The sequence below is a fragment of the Larimichthys crocea genome, chromosome XV (assembly GCF_000972845.2).
Source record: "Larimichthys crocea isolate SSNF chromosome XV, L_crocea_2.0, whole genome shotgun sequence".
Lineage (NCBI taxonomy): Eukaryota > Metazoa > Chordata > Actinopteri > Sciaenidae > Larimichthys > Larimichthys crocea.
Window position 1 is genome coordinate 20,121,006 of NC_040025.1, and position 26,947 is coordinate 20,147,952.

General features: G+C 39.9%; 1 protein-coding gene across 2 annotated transcripts in view; it reads right to left on the minus strand.

Moving 5' to 3' along the window:
* Nucleotides 1-1,725: 1,725 nt before the first annotated feature.
* gpr153 (G protein-coupled receptor 153) overlaps nt 1,726-26,947 on the minus strand; it is a 36,403-nt gene continuing 11,181 nt past the window's right edge. The window contains exons 2-7 of one of the 2 annotated variants that reach the window (XM_019256625.2): nt 22,837-23,461; nt 19,228-19,657; nt 10,384-10,573; nt 7,606-7,635; nt 5,173-5,192; nt 1,726-4,666 (exon numbers count right to left, since the gene is read on the minus strand). In XM_019256625.2, the coding sequence (XP_019112170.1) occupies nt 3,815-4,666; nt 5,173-5,192; nt 7,606-7,635; nt 10,384-10,573; nt 19,228-19,657; nt 22,837-23,210 (1,896 nt within the window). In that variant the 5' untranslated portion in view covers nt 23,211-23,461 and the 3' untranslated portion in view covers nt 1,726-3,814. Of the gene's footprint in view, nt 4,667-5,172; nt 5,193-6,895; nt 7,081-7,605; nt 7,636-10,383; nt 10,574-19,227; nt 19,658-22,836; nt 23,462-26,947 lie in introns of both variants that reach the window. The other variant, XM_010740293.3, reaches the window with a different exon arrangement.

Sequence of the window (26,947 nt, forward strand, 5' to 3'; positions counted from 1 at the left end):
CCATGACTGATTTTTATATTTTTATTGCAGCAGTACTGTGCAGTACTATCCGTGGCCATCAACTTTTTTCCACTACAGTAATTGCAATGATAGGTTACTATGTAGGCCATATGCGCATGACAACAAACCTGTCTGTCATTCAGCTCTTTTAAAGTGCCCTCTAGTTTTCTTCCGCTGCTTTGGCAGCGATGTCATAAAGTATCTCTCCATTCTTAAGGAGCAGCCCTGGATAGGATGGCACCTTACAGCGAGGAGAATCGCTGAAACGCCCACAGCTCATTCAGATGGTACATGGCTGAAAAGACACTGCTGCCCCATGGAAGAGGCGTGCTCCTGTTCAGTGCAAAGGACACAAAAACTACACACAGCCTCGTTTCAAGTTGTTTGCCTTCAAAATAACAGCTAAACTCACAGCCTATGTGAAGTATTGCTATTCCAGCTTTTTGTTTGGTCAGCTCAGCTCATGAACTCCATCTGTAAATCTTCTTTAATACTTTGGTCTCACAGTCAAAGCCACTCTTTTGATGATACCAACAGAGACCCACGGCACAAGAAAAGTTTGTTTTTACCAACAATGGAAATGGCATGTGACTTCCACTCTGAATGCACTTAAACTTTTTCTATGAACTCTTCTCAGCATTGTTTAAGTAACCTAGTTTGGTTTGCCACTATTATGGCGTCGTATATTAGAGCTGAGAACCGAGGGGATGGAGAGAATAAGTTATTAGCATTAGACTGGGACCAGTCAAGCGCTCTTAAGGGAGCAGACGTGTATGAAGTGCGCTGAAGACTCCTCCGTTCCTCATTTATCTGGAAAATATGGCAGGATGTTGCTTGGGCAAGTCCAACACCACTGCTGAATATTCTCTGGTATACCGTGTTATCACTTAATGGCTTGTGCAATATAATCTACAGTATTTGATCCCCCCCCAAAGACTCAGAATTAAGCGTGAAGCTCATACAATAGGGCTGGATTTGGTTCCAGGCTGTTTCCAGCTAGACCTACAGCACACCGTGGAATTACCTTTTGGCACGTAGAAACAGCCGTGTCCATGCTCACTGTAGCGAATAGACAGCTCCGACCTCCCCACAAAGCTCTAACAGGAGGCTGCAGAACAAAACGAGCTGATTAGAGCCACCTGCATCACAAGACAACACTGTGTTCTTAGTTTAAACATGACAACGTGTATTTACACACAAAACTAAAGTATCTTTTTGTGCTCTCTGAGTAAGTTCTCTAAAAAAAGAATAAATAACTCAATCATTTTAAAAGGTCCAGTGTGTAGGATTTAGTGACACCTAGCAGTGAAGCTGCAGATTGCAATCAAATGAATACTCTGTAAGAAAAACTCTGGCTGCCAAATGCATAATAAAACAAAAGGCAATATCTAGATCAGTGTCTGGTTTGTCTGTTCTGGGCTACTGTACAAAAATGGTGGTTCAAAATGAACAAGTATTATAGAAGTATTTCACATCCTACTGAAAGGATGATATTTCAAAACTGAGGGAGGCCATTGTGGAAGATACCAAACCTTGGTCTTCTTCTGGGGACCTGCCTGGATTCACTTTTTTGTGGCAACAAACAGAAGAATGTAACCTCATTATGTCCATCATGTTAAACTCAAACGCCTGAGGAAAAAATAGGATAAAGCAAAGAGAAACAATAACAGATAATAACAAATGAAGTGCATTTGCTGCAAAACGCTAAAAACACACTCTGATGCATCATCTTGTGAATTTAATCTTTTTAACAAAGTCATCATCTGAACAAGAAAATCATAACATTTTACATCATTGTCATCATGTTTGAGTCATAAATCTTTGAATATGTTACAAAATTATATTTTAATATTGTAAGCACAACAAAATGCAAAAATCTTTGACGTAGCAAAGTTTGAAAGGGGAATGTGATGTTATGCCTCAGAAGAAAGATACATTTCAGGTAATTTGTCCAATTGAAAAGGCTGCGACAAGTGAGAGATACAATAATGCATGAGAAATCAAACTAAACATTTAAATAGCTGCAACTGAGTGAAAACGTGTATGCAATCATATTACTTAATGGAAACAGCAAAAAAAGTTTCACAACTAATAAGGCTGTCAAAAGAAATATTTTCATTTTATTTTGTCCATATAGTCTTAATTTCTTTGAAATCCTACACCTAATTAGTGCAAATACATTCATGTTAGCAGTTACTATCCATGAGAGGTCAAAATCCAAAGTTGGTTCTCCTATCATTTGTCAGCAAAATCATTTTCACTCCTTTTAGTCAGCAAATTGTCACTTTGTTAATTTAATCTTTGACTTTGTAAAGTCGGCCAAATTATTGATTGATTGATGTTTAAGTGTCCATTTTGAGAGTGTGCTAAGTAAGCTTCTCAAAATTTCAGGGCCTTTCCTTAAACTTTTATACTTTGCCATGATGTTAAATAATCATACTTTGCCATAATGTTAAGTAATCACATAATTTTAATAAATTAATACATCTTCTCTTTATCTTTCCTTCAGCATTCCTTGCTGAGGCTCTGGGAATGCTTACATTTATATTACTTTATGGGGCTTGGATAAATCCAGTATTTAAAAAAAGTGTCACGTGAAAAATCTCACCCAAGGACCAATAGCAGTCTTAGTGCATGTTATGAGATTACATATTGAATTTAGGTTATGCTACATCTGGTCAGCCTGAAGGCTGTTTATTCAACTTTTGGACCATTTGGCGACTTTTAGAGGTTCCCTTTTAGGTGGCTAATCGTACTGGTGCTGATTAACACATAACTGAAACAAATAAGAGGTGAGATCAAACTGACATGCTCAGAGATCAGATAATGAGGACAAACCACCATTTCCAGTTGTATTGGTCTGATGTTGGAAATATCCAATGTGATGTGCAACTGATGATACCCAAAGTTAACACAAACATTGGAATAATGGGACTAGGAGGAAATGTTCTAAGCATAGTTCTCATTAAACAAAAAAGAACACCAAAACCATAAATCCAATATCCTTCATATATACATAATGTGTCAATCTGACACATTTTCATTAAATTTAGGGGTATTCACGTTATATCTCAATATCTCACACGGTAACTGTAAAAGTATTAGGCATTACAGAGTTTGGGATTACCACTCTCAGTTTACTTCAACATAGGGTGCGTGAAAAAAAGCGTTTCATGTGTTGGGAATAATAATGTTATTAATGTTAATAGAAAAGTTGTACATTATCAAAATAAATTAAATATGTATAATGCGTCATACCCTTAAGTCAATTGTCTCAAGGCAGTATTCAGGAAAGTTTGGTTTGAAAGCAACAAAACACACAGCCATAATAGGCCAACTAAAATACAATTGAAGTTATTAAGAAAGAAAGAAAGAAAGAAAGAAAGAAAGAAAGAAAGAAAGAACACCCTAACAACTATGCCCTCCAATTCTTTCAGCATTTCATAATAAACAACATCAAACAGCAAAAACAAGGTGTGGGAATGTTCACGCCATTTAAAAACAGTTTATTTGTGCCAGTGTTGAAAAAAAGTGTCATCAGTGGATATTTTGTGATGTGAAAGCTGAATAACAGGACCATCCAAACTTTCCAGCCTATATATTAAGAAAACAACGCCCATTCAGAAATTCTGTCCAAAGCTCCCAAGGCCATTTAGCATTTGGCCATTTAACAGATATTGGTGGCATACATAGGAAAACTGAAAAGTAGCACAAGTAAAAAGGCCAACAATCCAGTATGTCTCTTTCCAATATCCATCAATTTATGATAAGAATTTCAGTAATAATGTTGATAATAACATAGGAAAACTTCCTTTTAGGTTGTGGAGCCGACGGAGTCAGAGTGAAAGGTGATGTATCCCGAGGATGATACCGAGGGTGTGCTTACAAAACTGTTTGTGCTTCCCTTACTCTCGGCCTTGCTCAGGTGCTTCTGATGCCCCCAGTCAGCTCCAGCACCAGCACTAGCACCAGCCCTGCCTCCACCACCTGTCCTGGGCCTAGAGTGCCCTGGAGTCTGCTGGCTGAACCTAGGTGAGCCCACTTCACACTGCTGTTTCCCATCTCGCGGGTGCTCCCGGCATCCTTTACCAGAACCACAAGCCCCGGGGCTCTTCTTTCCGGCAGGTCTGTCTGGTTTGGGGGATCCCTCAGGCGAGTTTCCCCGACTACTGCTCCTTTTGTGTTCCGAGAGCCGTCTCAGGGCCTGAGGCTCACGCTCAAAGTCCGTGAGCGGGAAGTGAGGAAGGATGACTGTGTGCTGTTCATACACATTGGGGATGAGTGAGATGGTGGACGTGCGCTGTGGGCTCTTCCTGGGGCTCGGCAGCGGCGTCTCATCTATAAAGTTAATCACGTCATCGCGGCTGAAACACCGCAGTTCGTCCTCATAGCGCTCTCCACCACAGACCACGCGTGGCAGGTGCTTGAGGGAGTGCATACTATCCTCAGAGCGTCGCCGCTTGCGGTGTGGGTGATGGTGATGGTGGCTCTCCTCGTGGTAGGAGACCAGGCTGCTCCTGCGCCTCTCGTGGCGCGGCAAGGTGGAGCTGTAGTGGGCACTCACTATCATGTCCTCGGTGGAGCCCCATCGGTGAAGGTATGAGGGGATCCGGTCGCTGGTCCACATGTCGGTTTCGTCGTGGGAGTATCTTCTTGTAGGGGGCACCTGGACGCAACACACAGACCAAACCCTTCAGTCTCTCAATAACTCTGATATTCATTCACTTGTAGCACCAAATCAGTAAGCATTGTGGCACTGCACATCAAATAAGTAACATGACTATAGATTTTAATGACTCTACACTATCACAAAGGATTTTACATGTAGGATTCTTCAAGGTTATGTGGCTGACAATGCCACTGTGATACACTTCAAGTTTAGTATTCACACTGTTTTGCATTGCAGCAGTCCCAATAAACTGCTTTCTGTATAGGTCAGTGAATTAGGTCAGATTTAATCCATTTTTGGTATGCTGATTTCAGCTGTTGTGTTTGTGTAAAATCCTACATGTCACACATATAAATTGTTAATTAACTTTTTAAGTAATCCCTCAGACACGAACTTTTAAACATTCTAACATACATCAACAGGTTTATAATTTATATTTTTCATCTCCATTATTTGGAGATGAAAATTGAAAAGGTGGATAGTTCCCTACATGTTATACTCACATTCCATTCTGTTCTGACAACTATGCAAGAGAGAGAGGGTTTGTCAAGGTGACGTCAAGAGCCACAAGATTGATATCAGTCTGCCCCCCTGTGGTGGGTTTTAGTAAATGCAGAGAAATGAGACAGCAGACGATACAGTAGCACTGAGTGGGTTAAGTGAGAGAGTTGAACAGCAGAGGGCAGCACAAGCATTAGAATGAATTAAGATGCAAGACAGACTTGGCAGGATGTGGAGAGAGAGAGACAAACACACAGAAGCAAACACATACACCGCACACACACACACACCGCAAACCACACACCCACACACACCCACACACACTCACACACACTCACACACTCACACTCACACACACAACAAGCCAATAAAGCCAAAGAGGCTTTATTCTGCAATCAAACCACTTGAGAAGTGCCACAGCAATTCTCAAATGGAGGTGCTATTTCATAATGATTTGAAGGGTTTTGTTGTTTTGTGGTCTAATTGGGTCTTAACCCTTCGAGGAGCAACAAAAATAGTGTGACTGTATCACAGTTCAGCCAGTCTTCCTGTAACTGAAATAAAAATTAAAAAAATGCACCATATTTGTTTCAGCATCACACACAAATATATATATACAGCTAGTGGTAACACCTAGAGATTATTTTACAGTCAAATGAATCTACTGTCATGTGAAGAGGTGCATCGGACACAAAAACAATGGATGGAGTAATGGTTCGATCCAATGAGGTGATAGCTACTGTATACATCTCTGTTTCAAGGCTTCTTCAAGAATCAAACTGAATAGAGAGCCAATCCTGGAAGTAAATTATAGTATCAGATATCTGGGTTTTGTTTTGTTTTTTTAGTTATATGCAAATTATTGCAATAGTAAATGTAAACTGCTTAGGCTGCATACTGTGATGAAGCCCTTGTTAAGCTGTTTCTGACAAAGATGACACAGTGTTAAGATGCTTTGTAAAAATTAATATTGTGCAGGTTGCATCGGTTGATTCTAAACTTACATATCCTCACCACAGTCTTCCAGGCCAAGTCAAGCAAGATTTTTATTGTCATTGCTGCTTTAAGCAATAGATTTGATCAATATTGGTCCAATATCTGATTCTGGGCCAGAATTAGTGCTTTACAAAGTCAGTATTAGGAAAAAAAAGCAGAAATGAGGATATGTTGAATTGTCCTAGAAGACTGCATGTTAGAGCAAGTTTTGGTATTAATGCAGGCTGAAAAGGAGCATTTCACAGCTCTGCATCTGACTGGGATGGATGCTGGATACAATGGACACAATGCTTTGGGTAGAACATGAGCAGATGTTTAAAGTGCTTTCCTGAAACCTTGAGGGATTCCTGAAATGTAGAAGGTAAGTCAGTTACTAAACTCTTACCCTCTTACAAAATAAAAATGTAGTCAATTGGCATGGCTAGGACATACTAGTCAATAAATAAAGCACATCTAATATGTTGATGGGACTGCTGATGGTCATATTTACCAAACATTAGTCAGCAAGAGTTTTTATTTTTTATTTTTTATTCACATAAAGAAGACAAAAAATCTGTGGCATATCTGGAGAGATAGCTTCACAAAATGTTGTGATGATTCTAGAAATTTCAAGTATGATATTGTAGGGCCCAAAAGGCCATTTCACCATGCACATAAGCAATTAAATGTCATTTAGAAATAGTTGAACTGATCAAGTAAAAGAAATGAAGAAAATCAATGAAAATATACCTGCAAATACTGCATTTTATCTTCCTGTTGTTCCCTCAATGGATACCCTTGCAGAACCCCCCTTTCTAAGGTTGAGAACTCATACTTGGCATTACGGTCTACCGTCACGATTTCAGGCGCCGAGCTATAGTCATATGGTCTGTCATATATTAAGTCGGCATGAATTCCTCCATCTTGGCTGTTTTCTGCAAAGTGCAGAAAAGCACGAGCGTCAGGATTAGAGAGCAACGAACTCAATACACAAGACAGACAGACAGACAGACGAATAGATAAGAGAGACAAGTTCAATTGTTCTCTGATTTGTTGACTTTTCCTACGGGTCTGCTCAGGAATATGAGGTTTAGATAAAAAAATATCTGTTGCTACAAAAATGACCAATAATTCAATCTAAATGTTAAGTATGGCGATAAAAAATTGAGAAAACATGCCAAATAGTTGCGTAGGAAACCTTTGAAGGTAAGGGCTTACATTCTGAACAACAAAATCATACAATGTCAAATTTTCTTAGTGTATAAATACCCATCTACCGAGTTTATTTTCCTAATTACTGCATTCATGTTCATTAAAGATCAATTGGAGATGGGTGTAAAATGCTGATCTTGAGGAAAATGTTGGCCAAAAAGATGAAAGATGAAAGTAGCTATTTGCACAGGCAGCTTGGCATGCAAGTCAGTAGCTTTGGAAAAACAGGAAACAATCCTCATACATACAACTGTGATGAGTTATACATGGCAAGCCCTCTGGAAAAAAGCAGAGAACTGGCAGTGTTAATTATCACACAGAATATAGACTGCCTTGTGTTGTTTTATGGCTCCTGCTGGACAACGTGCAGTTATCAGGGAGGGTGTCAAAAGGAAGAGGATCAAAAGGTTTGGAGGGTTAGAAACAGGAGAGAAGGGGTTCAGATCGGGTTGAGTTTAAACAGTGCCAATAGAAAAAAGACAGATGGTTCATACGTACTGTCATCAGTTTTCATTTATCGTGGAGATCTGCTCATGTACCCGGTACTCGAGCCTTACTATGATTATCATGTGACCTAATTTTGAAACCAAATTTTGCTGAAGTGTCTGTGATTCCTTTGTGAAATGTTTCATTTTCAGCCCCCATGGAATATATTTATATTTCTGTGATGGAAGACACAAGTCTTGGACCACTTTCTTTTCTCTTTTATCTATTAGTCAGATATTATATAGTTTAACAGACTTACTAGACCCTAAAATATACTGCATTTTGCTTTAAGTCACTATTATCTGACCAGTAGGTGTGAGTCAATATCACACAAATAAAAATAAAATAAAAACATACAAACAAACAAAAGAAAGAAAATAAAAGTAAACATGTGCATAATCACATCATTTTATATCTAATTTAGTTGTGTTTCCAGAAAAAAAAAAACTTGGTGTATCCCTTTGTGACTTGAGGGAAATATGACCATCATAATGACATGAAAGTGCTTTTCAGCTTTACTGCCAACCTTCAAGTTTCACTCTGGATCCTAACAAATAAATGTAGAACCATTTGTTTTATTGTCCTCTTGTGCCAGGGGACTCTAGAGGAAGATTTCCCAGATTAAATGCATTGAAGTGAAAAAGAAAGAGTAAAAAAAAAGTGCTGCAAGGTAAATATGTCCTTTGTCCAGCAATATTCTTTTTTGGACTGACATCAATCTCATAGCAGGGTAGAGTAAAGCATTTTATAAAGCACAGACCACGTACAGAAACACAGAAAAATATTTTTCAGTATAGAAAGTTATGTTACACAGACACTTGTCACTTCAGTTTCATCTCCTGACAACAAAGGTCACATGATAGGTCACATGATAACATTTGACCACTGATTTCTGACCTCAAACTACAACTAAATCAAATCTAAGTAATAATGATCATTCAAAAGATACAAAATAATATGTATTAGTCTTTATTTGACACCAACAAAGAGCAAAAATCATGATTGCTATTGTAAAAAGGCCTTAACCACCCAGTACACAAATGTTAAAAATGTCCCATTAAATAGGCAGCAAGTGTAATAAATTCTGTGATTTCTGCCTTTTTTTTTTTGTTGTTATTAAAGATTATTATCATATGTCACTTTGAGCCATGGGCAAGGATAACCCACGGGGAGAAAGTTGCCCATATTCCCCTAAAAAGGGATAAATACAGTCAATCACTTAAAAAAAGACAAATTTTAAAGATGATCAATTCCAGATTTGTAACAATTTTCTAGGTTTATACTTTAAAGCCAGTTCAGATCAAAGATAATCTGTAATTGCACTGTTTAATATTTATAACACAAAGCAAAGCAGTCACAGGGGGCGAGGATGTAAAGCTGCAGTAATCATGGGTGCTTCAGAGTTAAGGAGCAATTTGCCTGCGTCAGGTAAAAATCAGAATATATTATCGTCCTTCAATTTCCAATATCTCTTGTCACAGCAATTCTGACATCTTGCGGAGGCACACTTATGACAAGAAAACTTGTGGTTCTTGAAAAATGTTAGCTTACAGTCAACTGTCACAAGTAAAAGGCATTTTACTAAATCTATTATCTGGGAATGAAATGCTAAAAGGTGGCTGGTGTCAAAATATTCACAGAAACTCCCTCAAACCACTTCTCAGTAGTCTGAAGAACAACTTTGTCCAAACTGCACAAGCTGTGTATAATGTGCTTTGTTGTAAATGGTTACAGAGATGTAACAATGCAGCTGACATACATTTATGTTCGTATAGTCAGTTCGTAAAGTGTTTGAGACATCTGTAGAGAAAAGGTATAGTACTGTATATTACCTTTTCTCTCATTCAGAAAAGCTTGCTTTTCTTGTCAGAAATCTTTGATAACTGGCTTTTATGTAGATCTGGTGATTTTACTTTTTTATGTTTGTTATCACCATGACCGCTGGATTCTGAGTCCTAGTTTAATAACAAATTGGTATTCTGAATTATGGCTGGTCATGTGATAAATTCTTTTCTGCGGATAGTAAATTACAGAAGGAGAGAGATACCATGTACCTCAAGGACCAGAGGTGGAGATCTCTATAAAACAGGCCATAAATTAGAGATTTCTTTTAGCGTCATACTAACCTCTTTTCCCTACCTGCAATATTGCTGCCCTTAATTTCCCCAGTACAATTATTGTCTAGGTCCAGAGACAAAACAATTTAGGTTGCTGAATGCTATTTTTTTTTGTCACTGTAATTCCTATGGCCAAAGACAGTCCAGGACACTTGTGTATCAAAACTCTGAATTCAGCCAGACATGCTGAGATTTTAACTGTCACTTGGAATTTGTAAGCACAGGCAAATTATCTGCACTTTAAAGCGACTCTGCAAAAAATATACAAAATTACCTTTAAATCCTTCTTTGCAAATTTGATTTTACTAGTCCACACTGAGCTGTCTTAGGTTATAGGAATCATCATCCATATTCACATTATCAGGTTAAGAGGAGGGGAAAAATGGAGGCAGGACCGGAGAGAAACACCTGAATGTTGCTTACCCTCGTCCACGTCATCGTTGGACATGATGGCGACACACTTCTCCCACACCATGCGGATATCAGCCCGATAGCGGTCACAAGCCCAGAGGAACATGGGCAACAGGATGGACTGAGCAATGGAGCACCACAGCACACACAGCACCATCCAGTCATAGGAGCGGGCAAACTTCAGACTGGCAAAGCTCACCACCTGGCCAAGGTCAGCAAAGGATTAGAAAAAAACATAATCAGACATTATTACACTACTCAGTTTGTCTGGAACACAGATAATACAAATACTGATGCACTTAAACAGGTGTAAAGTTTTAAAAATTAAAAGTTAATAATAAACATTCCCATATCACTGAAATGGATCATGTCATGACGAAATCACCTGTTCCACCTTGTTAAGTAGTTTGTAATTCAATACAAATAAATTAGAGAACTGTTGGCAACAGTCACTACTGTGGTTGTACTGGGGTTCCAGGTGTAAATGTGTATACTAATCAGTAAAACAGTAATGAACTATGATGCAGTGGTGACTTGAGGACATTGAGGATTTATCATTAGGTCGAATAAGCAAATTGTGTGCCTCCTGCTAACGTATTTGTACTCAGTGATAATATGAAACATGAGCTAAACAAAATTAAACCCTGCAAAACTTCCACATACAAATAAACTAAACCTGCTTTACAGAAGCTGTTGTGAACTTTATGTGTAGTTGTTGGCCTAAATTCAGTGAAAGATGTGCCATAAGATGCATCTCTGTTAAAACCTTTAAGAGATACTTATCTTATATCACCTCCTGTGTTTTATAATAGTCAAGCTATAGTGCTCTGAGCGTGCACTCAGCACAAAGGTAAACAGTGTTCATCGAGAGTATAAAATACTGAGAATTATGCCTGAGATTCAGTTCTGTATTAATAAATGTGACTATGTAGAGGCAAAAAATCTGGCACTAAGCAATTCTACAAGCGGCCTGTATACTGCTGTACATATTAACTAGTTCTGCAACTAATATTTTTTTTCATTATCAATGTATATGTTTATTATTCTCAGCCAATCAATTTATAATTGATTAAAAGAGAAAAGCAGCAAAACCTCACAAATGCGAAGCATGCTGGAAATATTTTAGCAATTAATCGATTATCATAACATAATAGCCTGTAAATATTTTTTTATTTTAATCGATTTGCCTAAATAATCGCTTAATAATTTCAGCCCCAACTCCAAGAGCCAAGTTTAAAGTATGATAAAAAAGAGATACCGTATGTATATTCGCATGGCTGTACTCCGTCACTGATTACGTGAAGTGACGCCCTGTGCAGACTACCAATCAAAATATACAATATGAACCAAATATAAGGAATTATGTATTTTACATTGTGTATCTAAAAGCAAATCCACGTCCCATTCATAGAGTTCAGGGAATAGTGGTGAAAAACAAGAACACAGCTGAAAGCTTTATGTATAGGTTGCTACTTAGGACATCCATTACGAATTCCAGATGCATCTAATTATTTATTAATTTTCATCGCAACTGAACTGCGCCTTATTGTAGGAAAGATTACTTCATTTTGGCCATGAACCCTTTTAGCATTAGAGCTAATATATGGCATTATCTGATCATTTAAGTTGACAGGTTCAGTGTCTAATCCTCACCTCTAATACACTGGACCAAGACACTGATCAGATTGATTAACTCAAACTCATTATCTCACCTCATCTGGTCACACCTAGGAACTCTGACAGTGTTCTTAGCCTTTCTATTAAGCTGAAATAATCTGAGAACTGCCAGGCAAATCAAGACCAGAGGAGATATAAGACATTGAAGGTAAACACAGCTTTCTCTTCTCTCAGAACAAGTTAACATTATGTGATGATTTCAGCTAGAGAGCAGAATATTTCAATGCAGACTTAACATAAGAGTTAAAACATTCATTCTGGCATCAGAAAATGTCATAACGCTTTACAACTCATTATGCTTCTGGTGATTATTTTGTTGCTTAGAAAGCTTATATGTAATGTAGTCCTTATCAGTGTACCATACTGTGTTTTAAACTCTACATATGAACTTTTACAGCCCATAAAACTGATAACAGGATCTTTAGCAAAGTCACATTAAATGACTTGCATGAGGAGGTAATGATGTAAGTACTGCTGTTATTAGCAGTTACATAATGAGTATTGGTGTTGTATAATTGCAATTTCTTAGATAACAAATACATGGTGGGCACTGCTTTTTTAAAATGTCGTCAACGTCGTCATGCAGTTTCACTTGGGTATGAGTAGGATATTAAGTCATTGGCCAGGTCTTGAGTATATGCTTCTGTGAACAAATCTACTTTTGTTTTTATATATATATATATATATCCTCTACCAGTATATATATATCCTCTACCAGAGGCCTGGGAGTTTGAGGGTTCTGCGCAGTATCTTCGATGTTCCTAGGACTGCACTCTTTTGGACTGAGGCTTCAGATGTTCCTGGGATTTGCTGGAGCCACTCTCCCAGTTTGGGGGTTACTGCCCCAAGTGCCCCCACTACCACGGGGACCACGCAACCCTTGACCTTCCACATCCGTTCCAGCTGCTCTTTCAACCCTTGATACTTCTCAAGTTTCTCATGTTCCTTCTTTCTGATGTTGGCGTCAGCTGGGATTGCCACATCTATCACCACTACCCTCTTCTGCTCTTTGTCCACCACCACTATGTCTGGTTGGTTAGCCAGGACCTGTTTGTCAGTCTGGAAGCTGAAGTCCCACAGAACCTTGGCCCTGTTGTTCTCAGCCACCTTCTGTGGTATGGCCCATCGGGATTTAGGTACTTCTATTCCATACTGGTTGCAGATGTTCCTGTATACTATCCCAGCCACTTAGTTGTGCCTCTCCATGTGCGCTGATCCAGCTAGCATCTTACACCCTGCTACTATGTGCTGGACTGTCTCAGGGGCTTCTTTACACATTCTGCCTCTATGGCTCTTGTGCTTATGGCCTGTTCTTGTGCTGCCATGATTAGTGCCTCTGTGCTGTCTGTCAGTCCTGCATTATCCAGCCACTGGTAGGATTTCTTGATATCAGCCACTTCCTCTATCTGACGGTGGTACATGCCATGTAGGGGTTTGTCCCTCCAGGTTGTCTGTTCCTCTTCCTCTGCACCCTCATCAGGATTCTGTTGCCTGAGACATTCACTTAGCAGTTCATCCTTCGGGGCCATCTTTCTGATGTATTCTCGTATTTTCAATGTTTCATCCTGGACCGTGGCCTTGACGCTCACTAGCCCTCGGCCTCCCTGTTTCCGCTTAGTGTGTAGCCTCAGGGTGCTGGACTTGGGGTGTAACCCTCCATGCATGGTGAGGAGCTTTCTAGTCTTGATATCTGTGGCTTCTATCTCCTCCTTTGGCTTAGTTTATGATGCCAGCGGGGTATCTGATGACTGGTAGTGCGTACATGTTGATGGCTTGGACCTTGCTCTTACCATTAAACTGACTTTTCAGGACCTGCCTTACTCTCTGGAGGTATTTGGCTGTGGTTGACTTCCTTGTGGCCTCTTCATGGTTTCCATTAGCCTGTGGGATGCCAAGGTACTTGTAGCTGTCTTGGATATCACCTATGTTGCCCTCTGGTAGGTCAATCCCCTCAGTCCGGATCATCTTGCCTCTCTTTGAGACCATCCGGCCAGTCCAATCCGAATGACATCCCTATGTCATAGCTGTAGATCCTGGTGGTGTGGATCAGTGAGTCTATTTCTCGCTCGTTCCTGGCATACAGCTTGATGTCATCCATGTAGAGCAGGTGGCTGATTGTTGCCCCACTACGGAATCGGTACCCGTACCTGCTCTTTGTGATGATCTGACTGAGGGGGTTCAGGCCTATGCAGAACAGCAGTGGTGATAGCGCATCTCCTTGGTATATGCCGCACTTGATGTTGACTTGGGCAATGGGCTTTGAATTGGCCTCTAGGGTTGTCTTCCACATTTCCATTGAGTTCTGGATGAAGGTCCTTAGGTTCCTGTTGATCTTATACAGTTCCAGACATTCCAGTATCCATGTGTGCGGCATTGAGTCGTAGGCTTTCTTGTAGTCAATCCAGGCAGTGCACAGGTTGGTCTGTCTCTTCTTACAGTCTCGGGTGACTGTTCTATCAACCAGTAGCTGGTGCTTGGCTCCCCTGGTGTTACTGCCAATTCCTTTCTGTGCCTCGCTCATGTATTGAGCCACATGCTTACTTATTTTTGCCGCAATGATGCCTGACAGGGCCTTCCATGTTGTGCACAGACAGGTGATTGGCCGGTAGTTGGATGGGATGGGTCCCTTCTGGGGGTCCTTCATGATTAGGACTGTCCTGCCTTGGGTTAGCCACTCTGGGTGGGTCCCATCCCTGAGCAGCTGGTTCATCTGTGCTGCTAGGCGTTCATGGAGTGCAGTTAGCTTCTTCAGCCAGTACGTATGGATCATGTCGGGGCCTGGTGCTGTCCAGCTCTTCATCTTTGACACTCTTTCTTGGATGTCTGACATTGAGACAGGTACTGGTTCTTGTTCTGGAAGGTTGGGAGAACAACTTGTTTATTTTCCTGGCCTCTCCCTCCTTGATGTATCTCTTCAACCGGGTGGCCAGAGCTGTTAGTCGCTGTTTGGCAGTTTCAAGTGCCTCTGGTATGGAGAGTGAGTTGTACTTCCTGGGTGCCCCTTTATTCACCATGTTTCCTTTCTGCAGTTCAGCTAGCTGGCTAACGTCTCTCCGTGCTGCCTTTATCTTGGCCTCTAATCATCTCTTCCATGGTGGGTACTGTTTGTTATGTCCCAAGCCCACCTTGTATCCAAGCATCTCCATGATTACTGTTGCTGTACTGTGTATCAGCTTGTTGGTCTCAGTGATGGTTCTTCAGAGCAGCATTCACATCCATTAATAGATCTTATGAAGGTACTTGGCAACTCAGCTTCGGTATTCATCGGGGGCTCCAGGTTTCCAGTTGGGTCACGATCTTCCTTCACAGGTCAGCAGCTCTTGTGTTGAGGCTGTTGGTAGCTGTTGGGGCTTGGTACCCAATCTCTGGTTGTGGGGATGATGATAACATCTCCCCGCTGACCGCTGTCGTCCTGGCTCCCCCTTGCCGTAGCATCGTTGTTGTATTTCATTAATCTCTAGTTGTGATAGTAGATTTCGATTATGGATGTTGGAACACTGGGCTAATAGCTGTTTCTTTATTAGCCTTGATTGTGGGTTTCGAAGTATGTATCCCCTCTCTCTGGGATTGCTTGTATAGGTAGCATTCCAGCAACTCTGTATTTTCTGCCCTCGTCCATTGGTGTTTTGTTCCAGTAGCCCATTTCTCATCCTAGCAACTGACGCAGACCTTGTTGACCCGAGCGACGTCTGAAATCTTGCCTAAGGACTCTTACTGGATGATGTTCTTTTTTTTGTTGTTGTTGATGTTTGTCCCGACCGGGATTCTCCCGTGTCGTAGTCAGTGAGTATAACCACTGTACTATCCAGCTGATCCAGCTATATATATATATATATGCGCGTGTGTGTGTGTTACAGCTTTTCATGCATTTAAATAGCTCATTACATCAGGTAATAAAGAAGGCTAGCACTATTTGTTGTTTTTGCCACTGCACTGGAAATACCATTTTTCATTAGTACTACACTACCCTCTGTTATGTACACACATACAGAAACCAACTAGAATGCAGTTTTATCTCCTGATCCTGAATTCATCTGAATTCATCTCATATGGAGTATGGAGCAGTGATGTTGTTAAACCTTACAAGTAAAAATATAGCACACACCCTAATTAATCAGGGCACAACAACGACAGAAGCATTAAACAAAGAAATGGTGGCATTTCTACTATTCATGTTTCATCTTGCACTGAATTTCACTAATTCATAAGAGGCATTTTCCAGTGATTGGACTCTTTTTGAATAACAAACAGCAGCTGTGGTGCCTGAGCGCTGTGAGATCAGTGTTGAGTAATTGCTGTTACCCACAAGGATTTAATAATAGAGTTCATTCACTCTCTATATCTTTTTTCATATTTTGGTGACCTCCTCAGTGAGGACCCTACATGCTCCATGTTGTAGTGAAAGAACTGATTTAATAAAGGCAGTATTTTGTAATGAGTAAAAAAATCTTTTAATTCATGGTAACATTAGGAAGAAGTAAATAAACGCAAACAGTGCTAAATTTGTTGAGTGCTTTTGGAAAGAAAGAGACAGATATTACCAAAAGGCACCAGATTTGAATAATTCAGAAAACAGGAAGCATCCCTTTAAGGCATAATTTAAGATCAATTTAAAAGCCAATACCTGCAAGTTGCTATTGCGTCACCTATTGAAATATTTTCTTGGAGAGAATTAACATATCAGGAATATAATGACAGAAAGATTTTTTGAGCTTGAGGCCCTTTTTTTAAAGATATATTTTTTGGCCTTTTCAAGCTTTTTATTGTACAGAGACAGCCGAAGAGTGTCAGGAAAGTGGGGAAAGAGAGACAGGGAATGACATGCAGCAAATGGCCACAGGTTGGATTCGAACCCTGGCCCGCTGCGGCAAGGACTGAGCCTTTCGTAGACGGGGCGGATGCTCTACCAACTGAGCTAAACAACACCCCGAGCTTGAGGCTTTTAAACGGGAAATGTTACGCTTTATTTTAATATAATATAATATTAAATATAATATTAATATAATATAATATAATAATATAATATAATATAATAACTAATATATATAACAATATAACAATATGAATGAAATGATGTTGAGTCACAACACAATTGCTGAGCACAGAAACAACATTGTGAAATTTAATTTTAAAAAAGATTCTATTCTTCGTTATTATCATCACTAAAAAGGCCACATTGCTTGGGGGTTTGTGATTGGTTCCTAAAATATCAGGATGAGTGGTGTGTCTGCAAAGTCATTGCTGGAAATGAAGCAATAAATGACAACTATGCAATTGAGAACATTTAGCATATTTCTCCCATGATGATGCAGCAAAGTACTATTTATCTTGCTGTGTGCTTCAGATTTCAGCATTAAGGCTTTGTGCAGACAGTGGTGCTTTGTACAGAAGTTTCAGCTTGGCTTGCCTCAGGTGTACAACACTTAATTAAAAAAGGTTTGTCTAACGTAAAAATTACGATAACAGATGGCTTGTACAAATGATACCAGAACTGAGACAATCTATTATATATAAACTGACACTGAGGCCCACATTATGTTCTCCCACTTAGCAGTAATACAGTGATACCACAGTCAAACACCATTTACCAAAAGATCTACCATTAAAAAAAGACACTTTTAAATGGTTCAGACAGGTGTCTTAAACATAAGCGGAGGGTACTTGTCAAAGGATGACAAACCATGGTGACTTGCTTTTAAGATGACAGGGTGGCTGGTTTGACTGCATCACAAGTAATAAGCCTTGAGCTTTCTAGAGGCTCTTAGGTCTGCACAGAAAACCAATGAATTGACTTGTTAAAAAATGGATGAGAACCTGAGGGTGGAATTTGCAAACCAAATGGCAACACATTGAAACAGAGCTTGCTCCTTCACACACTGATAATGCACCTGAAGGATCAGTTTCCAGGAAGTGGAGACGAGTTACACTCTGTTTTCAGAGCGTTGATTTCCGTGAAAGACAACAGCGGGAAGATGATTCCAGTGTTTAACGTAACCTGTAACCCGGACAATAGATCGGGTCTGTGACCTACAAATGAGACTGCTGGAGCTTTTTCCAGTTGCGTTGGCCAACATGCAGTATTCTTGTTGTTATAATATTATAGACAGAATACAATTGGCATTGCTAACCTTTCCTCCAATGGTCGCTATAGACTGTATATACAGACATACACACCATCCATACTCTACACATTAAGCTTGACCTACTTACAGCCCCAGATGAGCAGAAATATTTAAGTTCATGTAAATAATAAAACAGCACGGCATGACTACAGGAGCTGCAGTGGATAAACTCCACCCTCAAACCATTCTTTTTACCTTAATTTTTAATTTGTACCCCAACTAACCCTGTACAATGTTTCTCTCTCCAGTGCCGACTCAATTAACCTCCCTTACTCTGAGAGGTCTGAGTGACGAGGTGACAACAAAGACTTTCCTGAGCCTGACCTCACTGTATGTTACAAGAGGGAGAGGGAGTCATGAATTTACTCCACACGCACATCTAAAAAGCTGTACATACAAGTTCTTACTGTGAAAAGCAATAAGCCATAATCAACATAAGCTGTGCTAATGTTAATGTAATGCTAGTGTATATGTGTACATGTATATGTGAATTATTATTTATGATGATTATTTAAAGCTACACTGTAAAGTGATCAGGACATTTTGTTTAAATGCCTCTCTAAGGCTAATTGTCTTATTCTTCAACGCATCATAAAAACTGAAAGATTTACTATCTGGAACTTTTATTTATGATAATGTTCTTTTCATTATTTTATACTGTATTTGCATATACAATAATGCATTTATGTTTTTCTTGCATCAAATGAAACTAGCCATGACATTTGGATAAAGTTGCCAAATGAATCAGTGTCAGAGTCTTTTGAGATTTCTGGAAATACTTCCAAAGTTGAAAGATCACTTAGATTAGTGTTTTAGAAAAGCATATGCTTGGCTCTATGAATCAAATGTCATGATGAGACATTAAAAGCACAATTTTGAACCATACAAACTGAAATCACAGACACTCAGCTACAACTGATCCAGAAGTTTAACATCTGCATTTAACGCTTGGTAATAAACTTAATTTGGATTTTTTTTAAATTATCAACCATACCTTTTAAATGTTCTTCAACCAGCTCAACCATTAACTATAACCATGTTAATGCAGTGAACTCACCAGAATGGGGAAGCCTGTTAGGAAGTCGTAGATGAAGACGATACCACTGATCAGGTAAGTGATCTGCAGTGATGTCTTGAGAGGCTCCGATCCATCAATGGATGATCTCCGCTTCCCCTGGGCATCTTCCACCACTATGGTGGGGACATTGAACTTGTTCTTATCGGCATTGTGGCCTGCCTGAATGGAGAAGGTCTGGAAGAGAGCGATGCCGATGCAGATCACACCCATAGCCACGCTGCCACCGATCAGCAGCAGAAAGCACACACCGAAGCCCAGACCAATTTCAGTCACAATGAATCTGCAGTCAGAGGTGTAGAAGCGATCAGTGGTGTCGTGCCAGCCCACTGCTGGAAGCGTAGACAGGATGAAGGAGACCATCCAGATGCCCATCACTGTGTGCACCGCCTGTTTTTTGGTGTTACTCAACCTGGAAGCAGAACCACAGATTTTATTGTTAGTAAGTCCAGCTGCTGTCAGGCTTTTGAGTGAAAAGAGCCTAGGCTTTTTTCTCAGCTGTGTAACATCTGTAGAGTCAAACTGGTGGACTAATACTTGTAGATCTTAAAAGTTACACCACTACATCTGCTAGGACTTTAACGCAAACTGTGCAGATACAGGAATGTTTCAAAACCTTTAATAAATGTCCAAATAGACAACAAGGACTAGGATAAATGTGGGCTCCTAATAGTAATTATAGTACATTGAGTACCGCCAACTCACACCACTCATCTTGTGTGAACTCACAGCATGTTGCATGAAACAATACAAATGGATACTAATGAGAGGTCTGACAGTGGAGTTATATTTTATATGGAGGAGACGAATAAAGAAACATGTCTGACTGAAAGAACCTTTGTAAAACTACACCATACCTCAACTATGGCAAAATGCTGTAAATGCCACAAAATGGCAGATCTGCACCTGGATCATATAAACTAGAGAGAGCACTGTCTCACACGGTCATCATTTAAATACACTGAGGTTGAATGGGGGGAAATCAATTCTTTGCTGATTGCAAAAGATTGCTTTTCACGTTGCTCGGTCTATTTGTCATCTAGGGCTATTTCAGGCAACGGGATTTCTATTTTGTCACCTCCAAGTAATTGTTACAGTCGAGCGATTTGCTGGATGTGTTTGTGTCCTCTGGTGGGGTGGCACTTTTCAAGGTTTGCCACGGCACACGTACATCTAAAAATGTGACTGGCAGTTACTTGTGTGCTCAAACTTGACGAAAGACTGCGCTACCCTGCTGAAATATTTGCATCTAAAAGTATCGCTGAGCTATATTTGAGACCTTTTTAGTATCTATCTGTATCTATAAATTGGCCAAAAAGTGGATATAATAACAAAAGGACGTGTAGACAAAATGCTACAGCATAAATATACCTCTCCTGCTTAATTTGTGTTAGAGAGGAATACAGTAAATTTTCTGTTAAGTGTCAGTTGTCCAGGAGCTGTTTTGGCAAGAAACCTAATCTGTCTCCCTCAAGAGAGCACATGTCGCCTATTCCCTTCTTCCTCTCATTAAAAACCTCTGGAGAAGCACTGGCTAGACAGATATAGCATGTATCCCTTCACATACAAAATGAGTCAAAAATATATTTTAAAATATTTGTTACTAGCAATGCATAAGCTTACGTGCACTGACAAAATATGAGTGGCACAAAGGGGGGAGCAGTAGCTTCTATCTTTGCACTATGGCTTTGTGCAAAGACAAGTAGGTCTTGCTGTCACTGTGAGTAATTATACTAGCCTTCCCTGAATGTGCCTGAGGTACATATGATGGGAAGGTTACGTCACAAAGCTGCTCGAATCTATTACCAGAGAGAGAGAGCGTTGTGAGGGAAAAAGCGCCGAAGACATAGTGATGAGAACAGCTGCCCAAGTACAAGGTTGGAATTCATAATTCAGGCCTTCAGTGTGTGTTAATGTCAGAGGCAAGGCAGCCATGCTTCCTCAGCAGGGAAAACGTAGAGCGATTTAAATGAAAGATGAACAGCAATTACACAGTGCATCGCCTGAGTCATCACTTCACCATATCGTTGTTAAAAGTGACTTGAAAACAAGAAGACAAGGTGCTGAAAGGAGACACACAATGTTTCCAGACAGGAGAGGTTATAGTCAGATGGGAGAGACAACAGCTGAGGGAGATAAAAGCACTGGTGTAAAGCCTGATATCCCCATGAGGCCATCAGCCAATAAAGACAGCTGCGCAAGCAGTATAGATTGCAAGATTAAGCGCAGATTATAAAGGAAGTTTGCATATTATATTTGAAGGTCTGCTTATCTGCAAATTTGGCCAGTGTGACTGCAGGCTGCGCATCTGCAGGCCTGATGCCACAAGAAGTACAGTCATATTCTTTGTTTTTCAACAGTGCAGGAAGAACGAGGTAACAGAATACTGATCTTCACCACGTGTACCACAGCCCCAGTTTCTGCACCATTTCAAAAACCCACATATTAGCTCGTATGAATATGAAAGCAGATTCTCTGCCTAATAATCATGTACAGCTATTCCATGTAGATAAAATACCAAACTTAAAAGACAACAAATATAACAAATATATAGTTTTGAAAAGAGAAATCTGTGAAAAAATGTTCAAAACAAAGTTGGATTGCTTTGTTTTGAACATTTTTTCACAGATTTCTCTTTTTTAAATAGATGGATTCTCCTTTGTGATAATAATATCAGATAAATGCTAACATCAGAGTATTATTTTCAAAATAGCCAAAATAGTCAAAGGCACTGGATCTTGAACAAAATAATGACTGCTTGTTAACAGCTCGTCATCACAACATTAAATGATGCACTTGCACATCCCTGAACACAGACAGAAATAGCATCAAAATCTTGTTTCAAAAGGAAGCAACAATGTTGCTCAGAACATCTGATTATGTGTGAACAGCAGATGTCTTGAGAGTCTAACAGGACCAAAATGGTGTTACTGCAACAGGGTGCTGACTGGTAATATGAGGTGAACCTGATCTTTATTATTCAGTGTTACTTAGTAATATCACTTGTTGTGAGGAGCCAAAAGAAGCTGGAAGCTAGAGATGGCAGATGCTCCGTCTAGAGGGTTTTACATGGTGTTACCCCAAATAACTGCAACCAGCAGATGTGTTGACAGAGGAGAGAGATTTCACCTGATGCAGAGCATTCCTCCCAAAAACTGATGTAAACAGGTTGACAAGTGACACCAATCTAAACACAGTCCCCAACCCCTCGAAGGAATCTGCTCAGAAATGCAGCGTGTGGGCCAAGATGTGCAGCCTAAATGTCAAAATGTTGTCTTCCTAGGTGGCTTTGGCAGATGTCGCGTTAAGGGTTGGAATTTAAAATGGCGTTTTATTTTATTCTCTTGCTGAGAATCAGTAAATCTGAATCTAGATTAGTAAAATACACATTGGTTTTACTTAAATTTTTGTATGTTGAATGGTGTGAATACTGGAATGTGTTGACACATTTAAAAGGGTTGATTCCCCTTAAATTATAAATAAAACATCACTATTGTATGTATTGTATCAGAGAAGGATATCTCAAAATCTCTTAGCTGTCTCTAGTTGTACGATACCTGGATAGATACTACAAGACATAAGGTGTCTTACCTGTAGTTTACAGGCCAGCGTACCATCCACATGCGGTGATAAGACAGCGAGGTGACGGAGAAGCATGTGACCAGCGTGAGAGTGTAGAAGGTGGAGACAAACACCTTGCACAGACCCTCGTTCCAGTCGTAGTTGGAGTGCTGACGGCGCAGTGTTATGACACAGTACATGGTGATGGGGATGGCCATGTTGAGGATGTGTGTGCCCGCCAGTGTGCAGATGAGAAACTCCAGCGGTTTCCACTTTTTCTGCTTGGCACTGACACTAAGGATGCTCCAAGTGTTGGCCAGGATGGACACGCCCGAGCAGACCAGCCAAGCCAGCGTGTTGGCGTTGATGACGTCATCCTTCATGGTGGTTACCTCATCCACCATGTTGGAGCGGGGCAATGCCGAGCCTTGGGGGCCGCAAAGAACTGTTGGCAAGAGCAGGTACACACGAGGAGAAGGAGGAGGTGGTGATGGGCAGGAGGGGATGCAGGGCGTTGGGCAAGGCAGGCATCCTATCTGGGTGGGCGTGCACTCTCCATGGGATGGCCACAGCAAGGAAAGGACATGGTAGTGGTGCGACACAGTGAGATGTTAGAGGGGGAGGATGGAAAAGCGGAGCCAGTTCCCTTACAAGCCTGAGGATGGAGTGGGAGAGAAAACAGGGAGACACAGTGATCAGCAAGAGAGGGAGTGAATATGCAAGGAAAATGATACGAGTCAGTCCAATTCAAAATAATCCTTCACACATAATCCCTCATTCCAGTGAAGTAATAGGGTTATGTTAAGTTCAACAGTTGAAATATTATGGTTAGTAGTGAAAGCCAAGGAAAAAGTAATCAGTCACAAGGGCCTATTTTAAAAATGCTGCAAGCAGCTGCTGTTTTACAAAAACTGCTGTTAAGGGTCACAAAGGTGCAGAAATAAATAAATATAAGAAATAAACTTTTTTGCTTCCACTGACACAAAATAATCAAGTTATACCAAGAGGCTACAGGAGATAAACAAAATAACAGAAACAAAATGCAATCTGATATGATCTGAATAAAAAATATTCAAAGAAGCCTATGAAATATTAAATAATTAGTCAATTAATCGAGCAATCAATTAAAAACAACAGTAAAAAAAATTCCAACAATTTTTTGTTTTGGTCTTTTATCATGCACAAAATGCAAAACTGGTTCCACCTCCTAAAAGGTCACAAATTGCCCCTTTCATATCACTGTAATTCTTTGGTCAGACAATCAAAACAATATCAATGACATCAAAACAATATCAATATATTAATATGTAAAGATGAAAAAAATCTGAGTTGCAATCCTATTTATAGTGTGTTTATAGTGTGTTTTGTTGTTGTCGATTCAGCTTTACAGGCAACGGATTGTTGATGTACTGGGCTTCACTATATTGTGAGGTGTTCCTGTCTTTTTGTCCCGTCCCTGTAACTTCTTCAAAGATGACAGGACAAAACTCCTTGTTACAAGGACCCATTGAAAAAACAAACAAAACAAAAAAACCCAAAAAACAGCTTGCTACAGTTTTGGTTTGTTTTTTAGGCTCAGCATAATACAGCTCTAGCCAGAGAATCATCAGAGGAGGATGACTTTGGTTCCCCCACTGCACTGTGGAGTGAAAAATGCTTGGCACAGCTGGAGCATGTTGTCACATCTATTTCCTGTCTTTTGGCTTGTCTAAACACTGATGTGCTGTAGGCAAGACCCCTGAGAGGGGACACTGGAAATAACAAGAACCGCATCATCATCACCCTGCTGTCACTTCAACTGATCTAATCCTCCTTGCTCACTCTCTTCCCTGCAATAGCACCCTAAACATCTGTCAGCCAATCAGATTCAGATTTTCAAGCAGCATCTAAACACTCCTCAGGAACCATATGATTCGGGAGATGGTCCTGTAAACACATGATGAAATATTATACTGGTTCAAGAAGCTACATATTTACACCAAGCATGGTACATTTGGCACTGAGATCAAAACGATATCTGACAGCCAAAAGTGTCTTATTCTTGAGAATAATAAAATTAAAGATGTTCTGCTTTTTCTTCTTCTATGTTTTCAACTTAGTTAAGGTTAAAAGGGACTTTGTTTACAAGTTGTTCAATTGTAATATTGTGATGTAAATCTAAATAAACCATACAAAAAATAAATCAGCTATTTCACTAACCCTTTACTATGGTGTGTTAAAATGAGTTGTACACACACACACACACACACACACACCACACACACAAAAAAAAAACACACATAAACATGGCTGGGATATGAAAAGAATGATTCATAGCTTTGATCCAGGAATCCCCAGGTGGTTGGGATGGACTGAGCCGTAGTCTGTCTGTTGACTGTGGACTCAAGCCTCTGTTGAGTCAAACACTATAACACAACAGTGGCACAAAATCTGCCACAGCTTGAATCAAATCCCTCTCCAGTCCACCTAAACTGGTGCCATGAGGAAAATACAGTGAATCTGATTTAGTAGTACCACAGTACGATATAGTAGGTAGAGTTGTTGGTAGTTGTTGTTAGAGTGAAGAAACAGTAGGAAACAGTGGGGTTTAAGAAACTCGTTTGATCACAGTGAGAGCCATTTTTTGAAAAACGGTTGAGGCGTATTTGTGTAGCTCTCTGGCTGAGAGTTTCAGCTCAACACCTTTTCAGGTCTTAGACTCAGAATGGATCATTACCTCTGTCACAGCCTTTAATATTATTTGACAAAATATTACTCCTACATTCTCCCATATCTCTCAACCAGACAGCTACCGCCAGTATTGTAGTTCTGCTCTGATTACCCAGCCCCTCTTCTCCATCATCCCCACAATGGGAATATGCATTACTGTGCCACGCTGACCTTTTTATATCTAGGTATATTTTCTGTCCAGGTAACTGTTTAGCTGGAAAAACACACCCACGAATGAAAGAGAACACTGAATGTAACCAACCCTTCTTCCATTAAGCCCCTTTATGCATTGCCATAACTATCAAATGCGGACACTGGGGACACATACATTGCTGCAGGTGTATACGAGTGACACATGACAAGATGTGTGTGAAAGGTGTTGCTCACAGTGATAAACCTATAAAGAAAATGATTAGTTTACCTCAACTCTACAGTTTTTTGGGGGGTGATATTATCTTAAGGAGTAGACCAAGACCATTTACCAAGTGGCTAAAAACAAACAACTAGTGAAGATTACTATTGCTTTGTAACATTATCTCTAGGATGTATAGATTGGCAGTTGTTTGCTAGCAAATTCAATTATTACCATTCAAATATTTCTTATAATACTGTCGCTGTGTTGGGAAATTAATGATTTGCTGAAATCAAAACAAAAGTGCTGCAGGCTGGTTTCACATTATTGATACTTTATCAATCACTAGTCATAGTTCAGGTAACACTGGCATATTTGCTGTCAGACGAATAAACCACACATTTTGAATGACCAGGATTTTGTTACTATTGTATGTACCAAAATGTATCTGTGATACATTCAGAAATAATTTGCAATGCCAGAATGATATTACACTTATTTCAGTGATCAGTGGTTAGGACATGTAGGCCTCCTTTTGAACGAATTGGTCCCTTGGCTAATTTTGAGTCAAAACAAAACAAAACAAAGGTCACAGCTGTTAGTCTTGAATTGCTCAAAAAATGTCAAATAATACCTTTTCTTGCAGCAGAGACGACCTATTAACGAACAACATGCATCGAGTTATGTTTCAACTTAGGCACAACATACCAAAACAATTCCCCTTTCCATCTATCCAGCTGTGTTTGTAATTTGCCAGCACAGGCAGAGAGCACCAGAAAATATACTCTAAGCTCTTCTGCTTGGGTGACTCGTGATGCTCCAGAAGGACAGCGGGAGCTTTCAATTAATACAAGAAATTGCAATAAGGTCTCACAAGGTATTCTGGGATGTTTACAAGCAACTGCAGTTTTCCTACCTCTGGGAACATCTGTAGTACCACGGAGGTTTAAAACAAACAATACATGGATGGTATTTTTAACTGGTGATGTCAACTTTGATCCAATCTTTGACTCTCCCTTTTTGATCGTTCCAGCCCCATGTAGACTCACTCTCTCCCTCAGTTTGAGATAGTTTTCACAT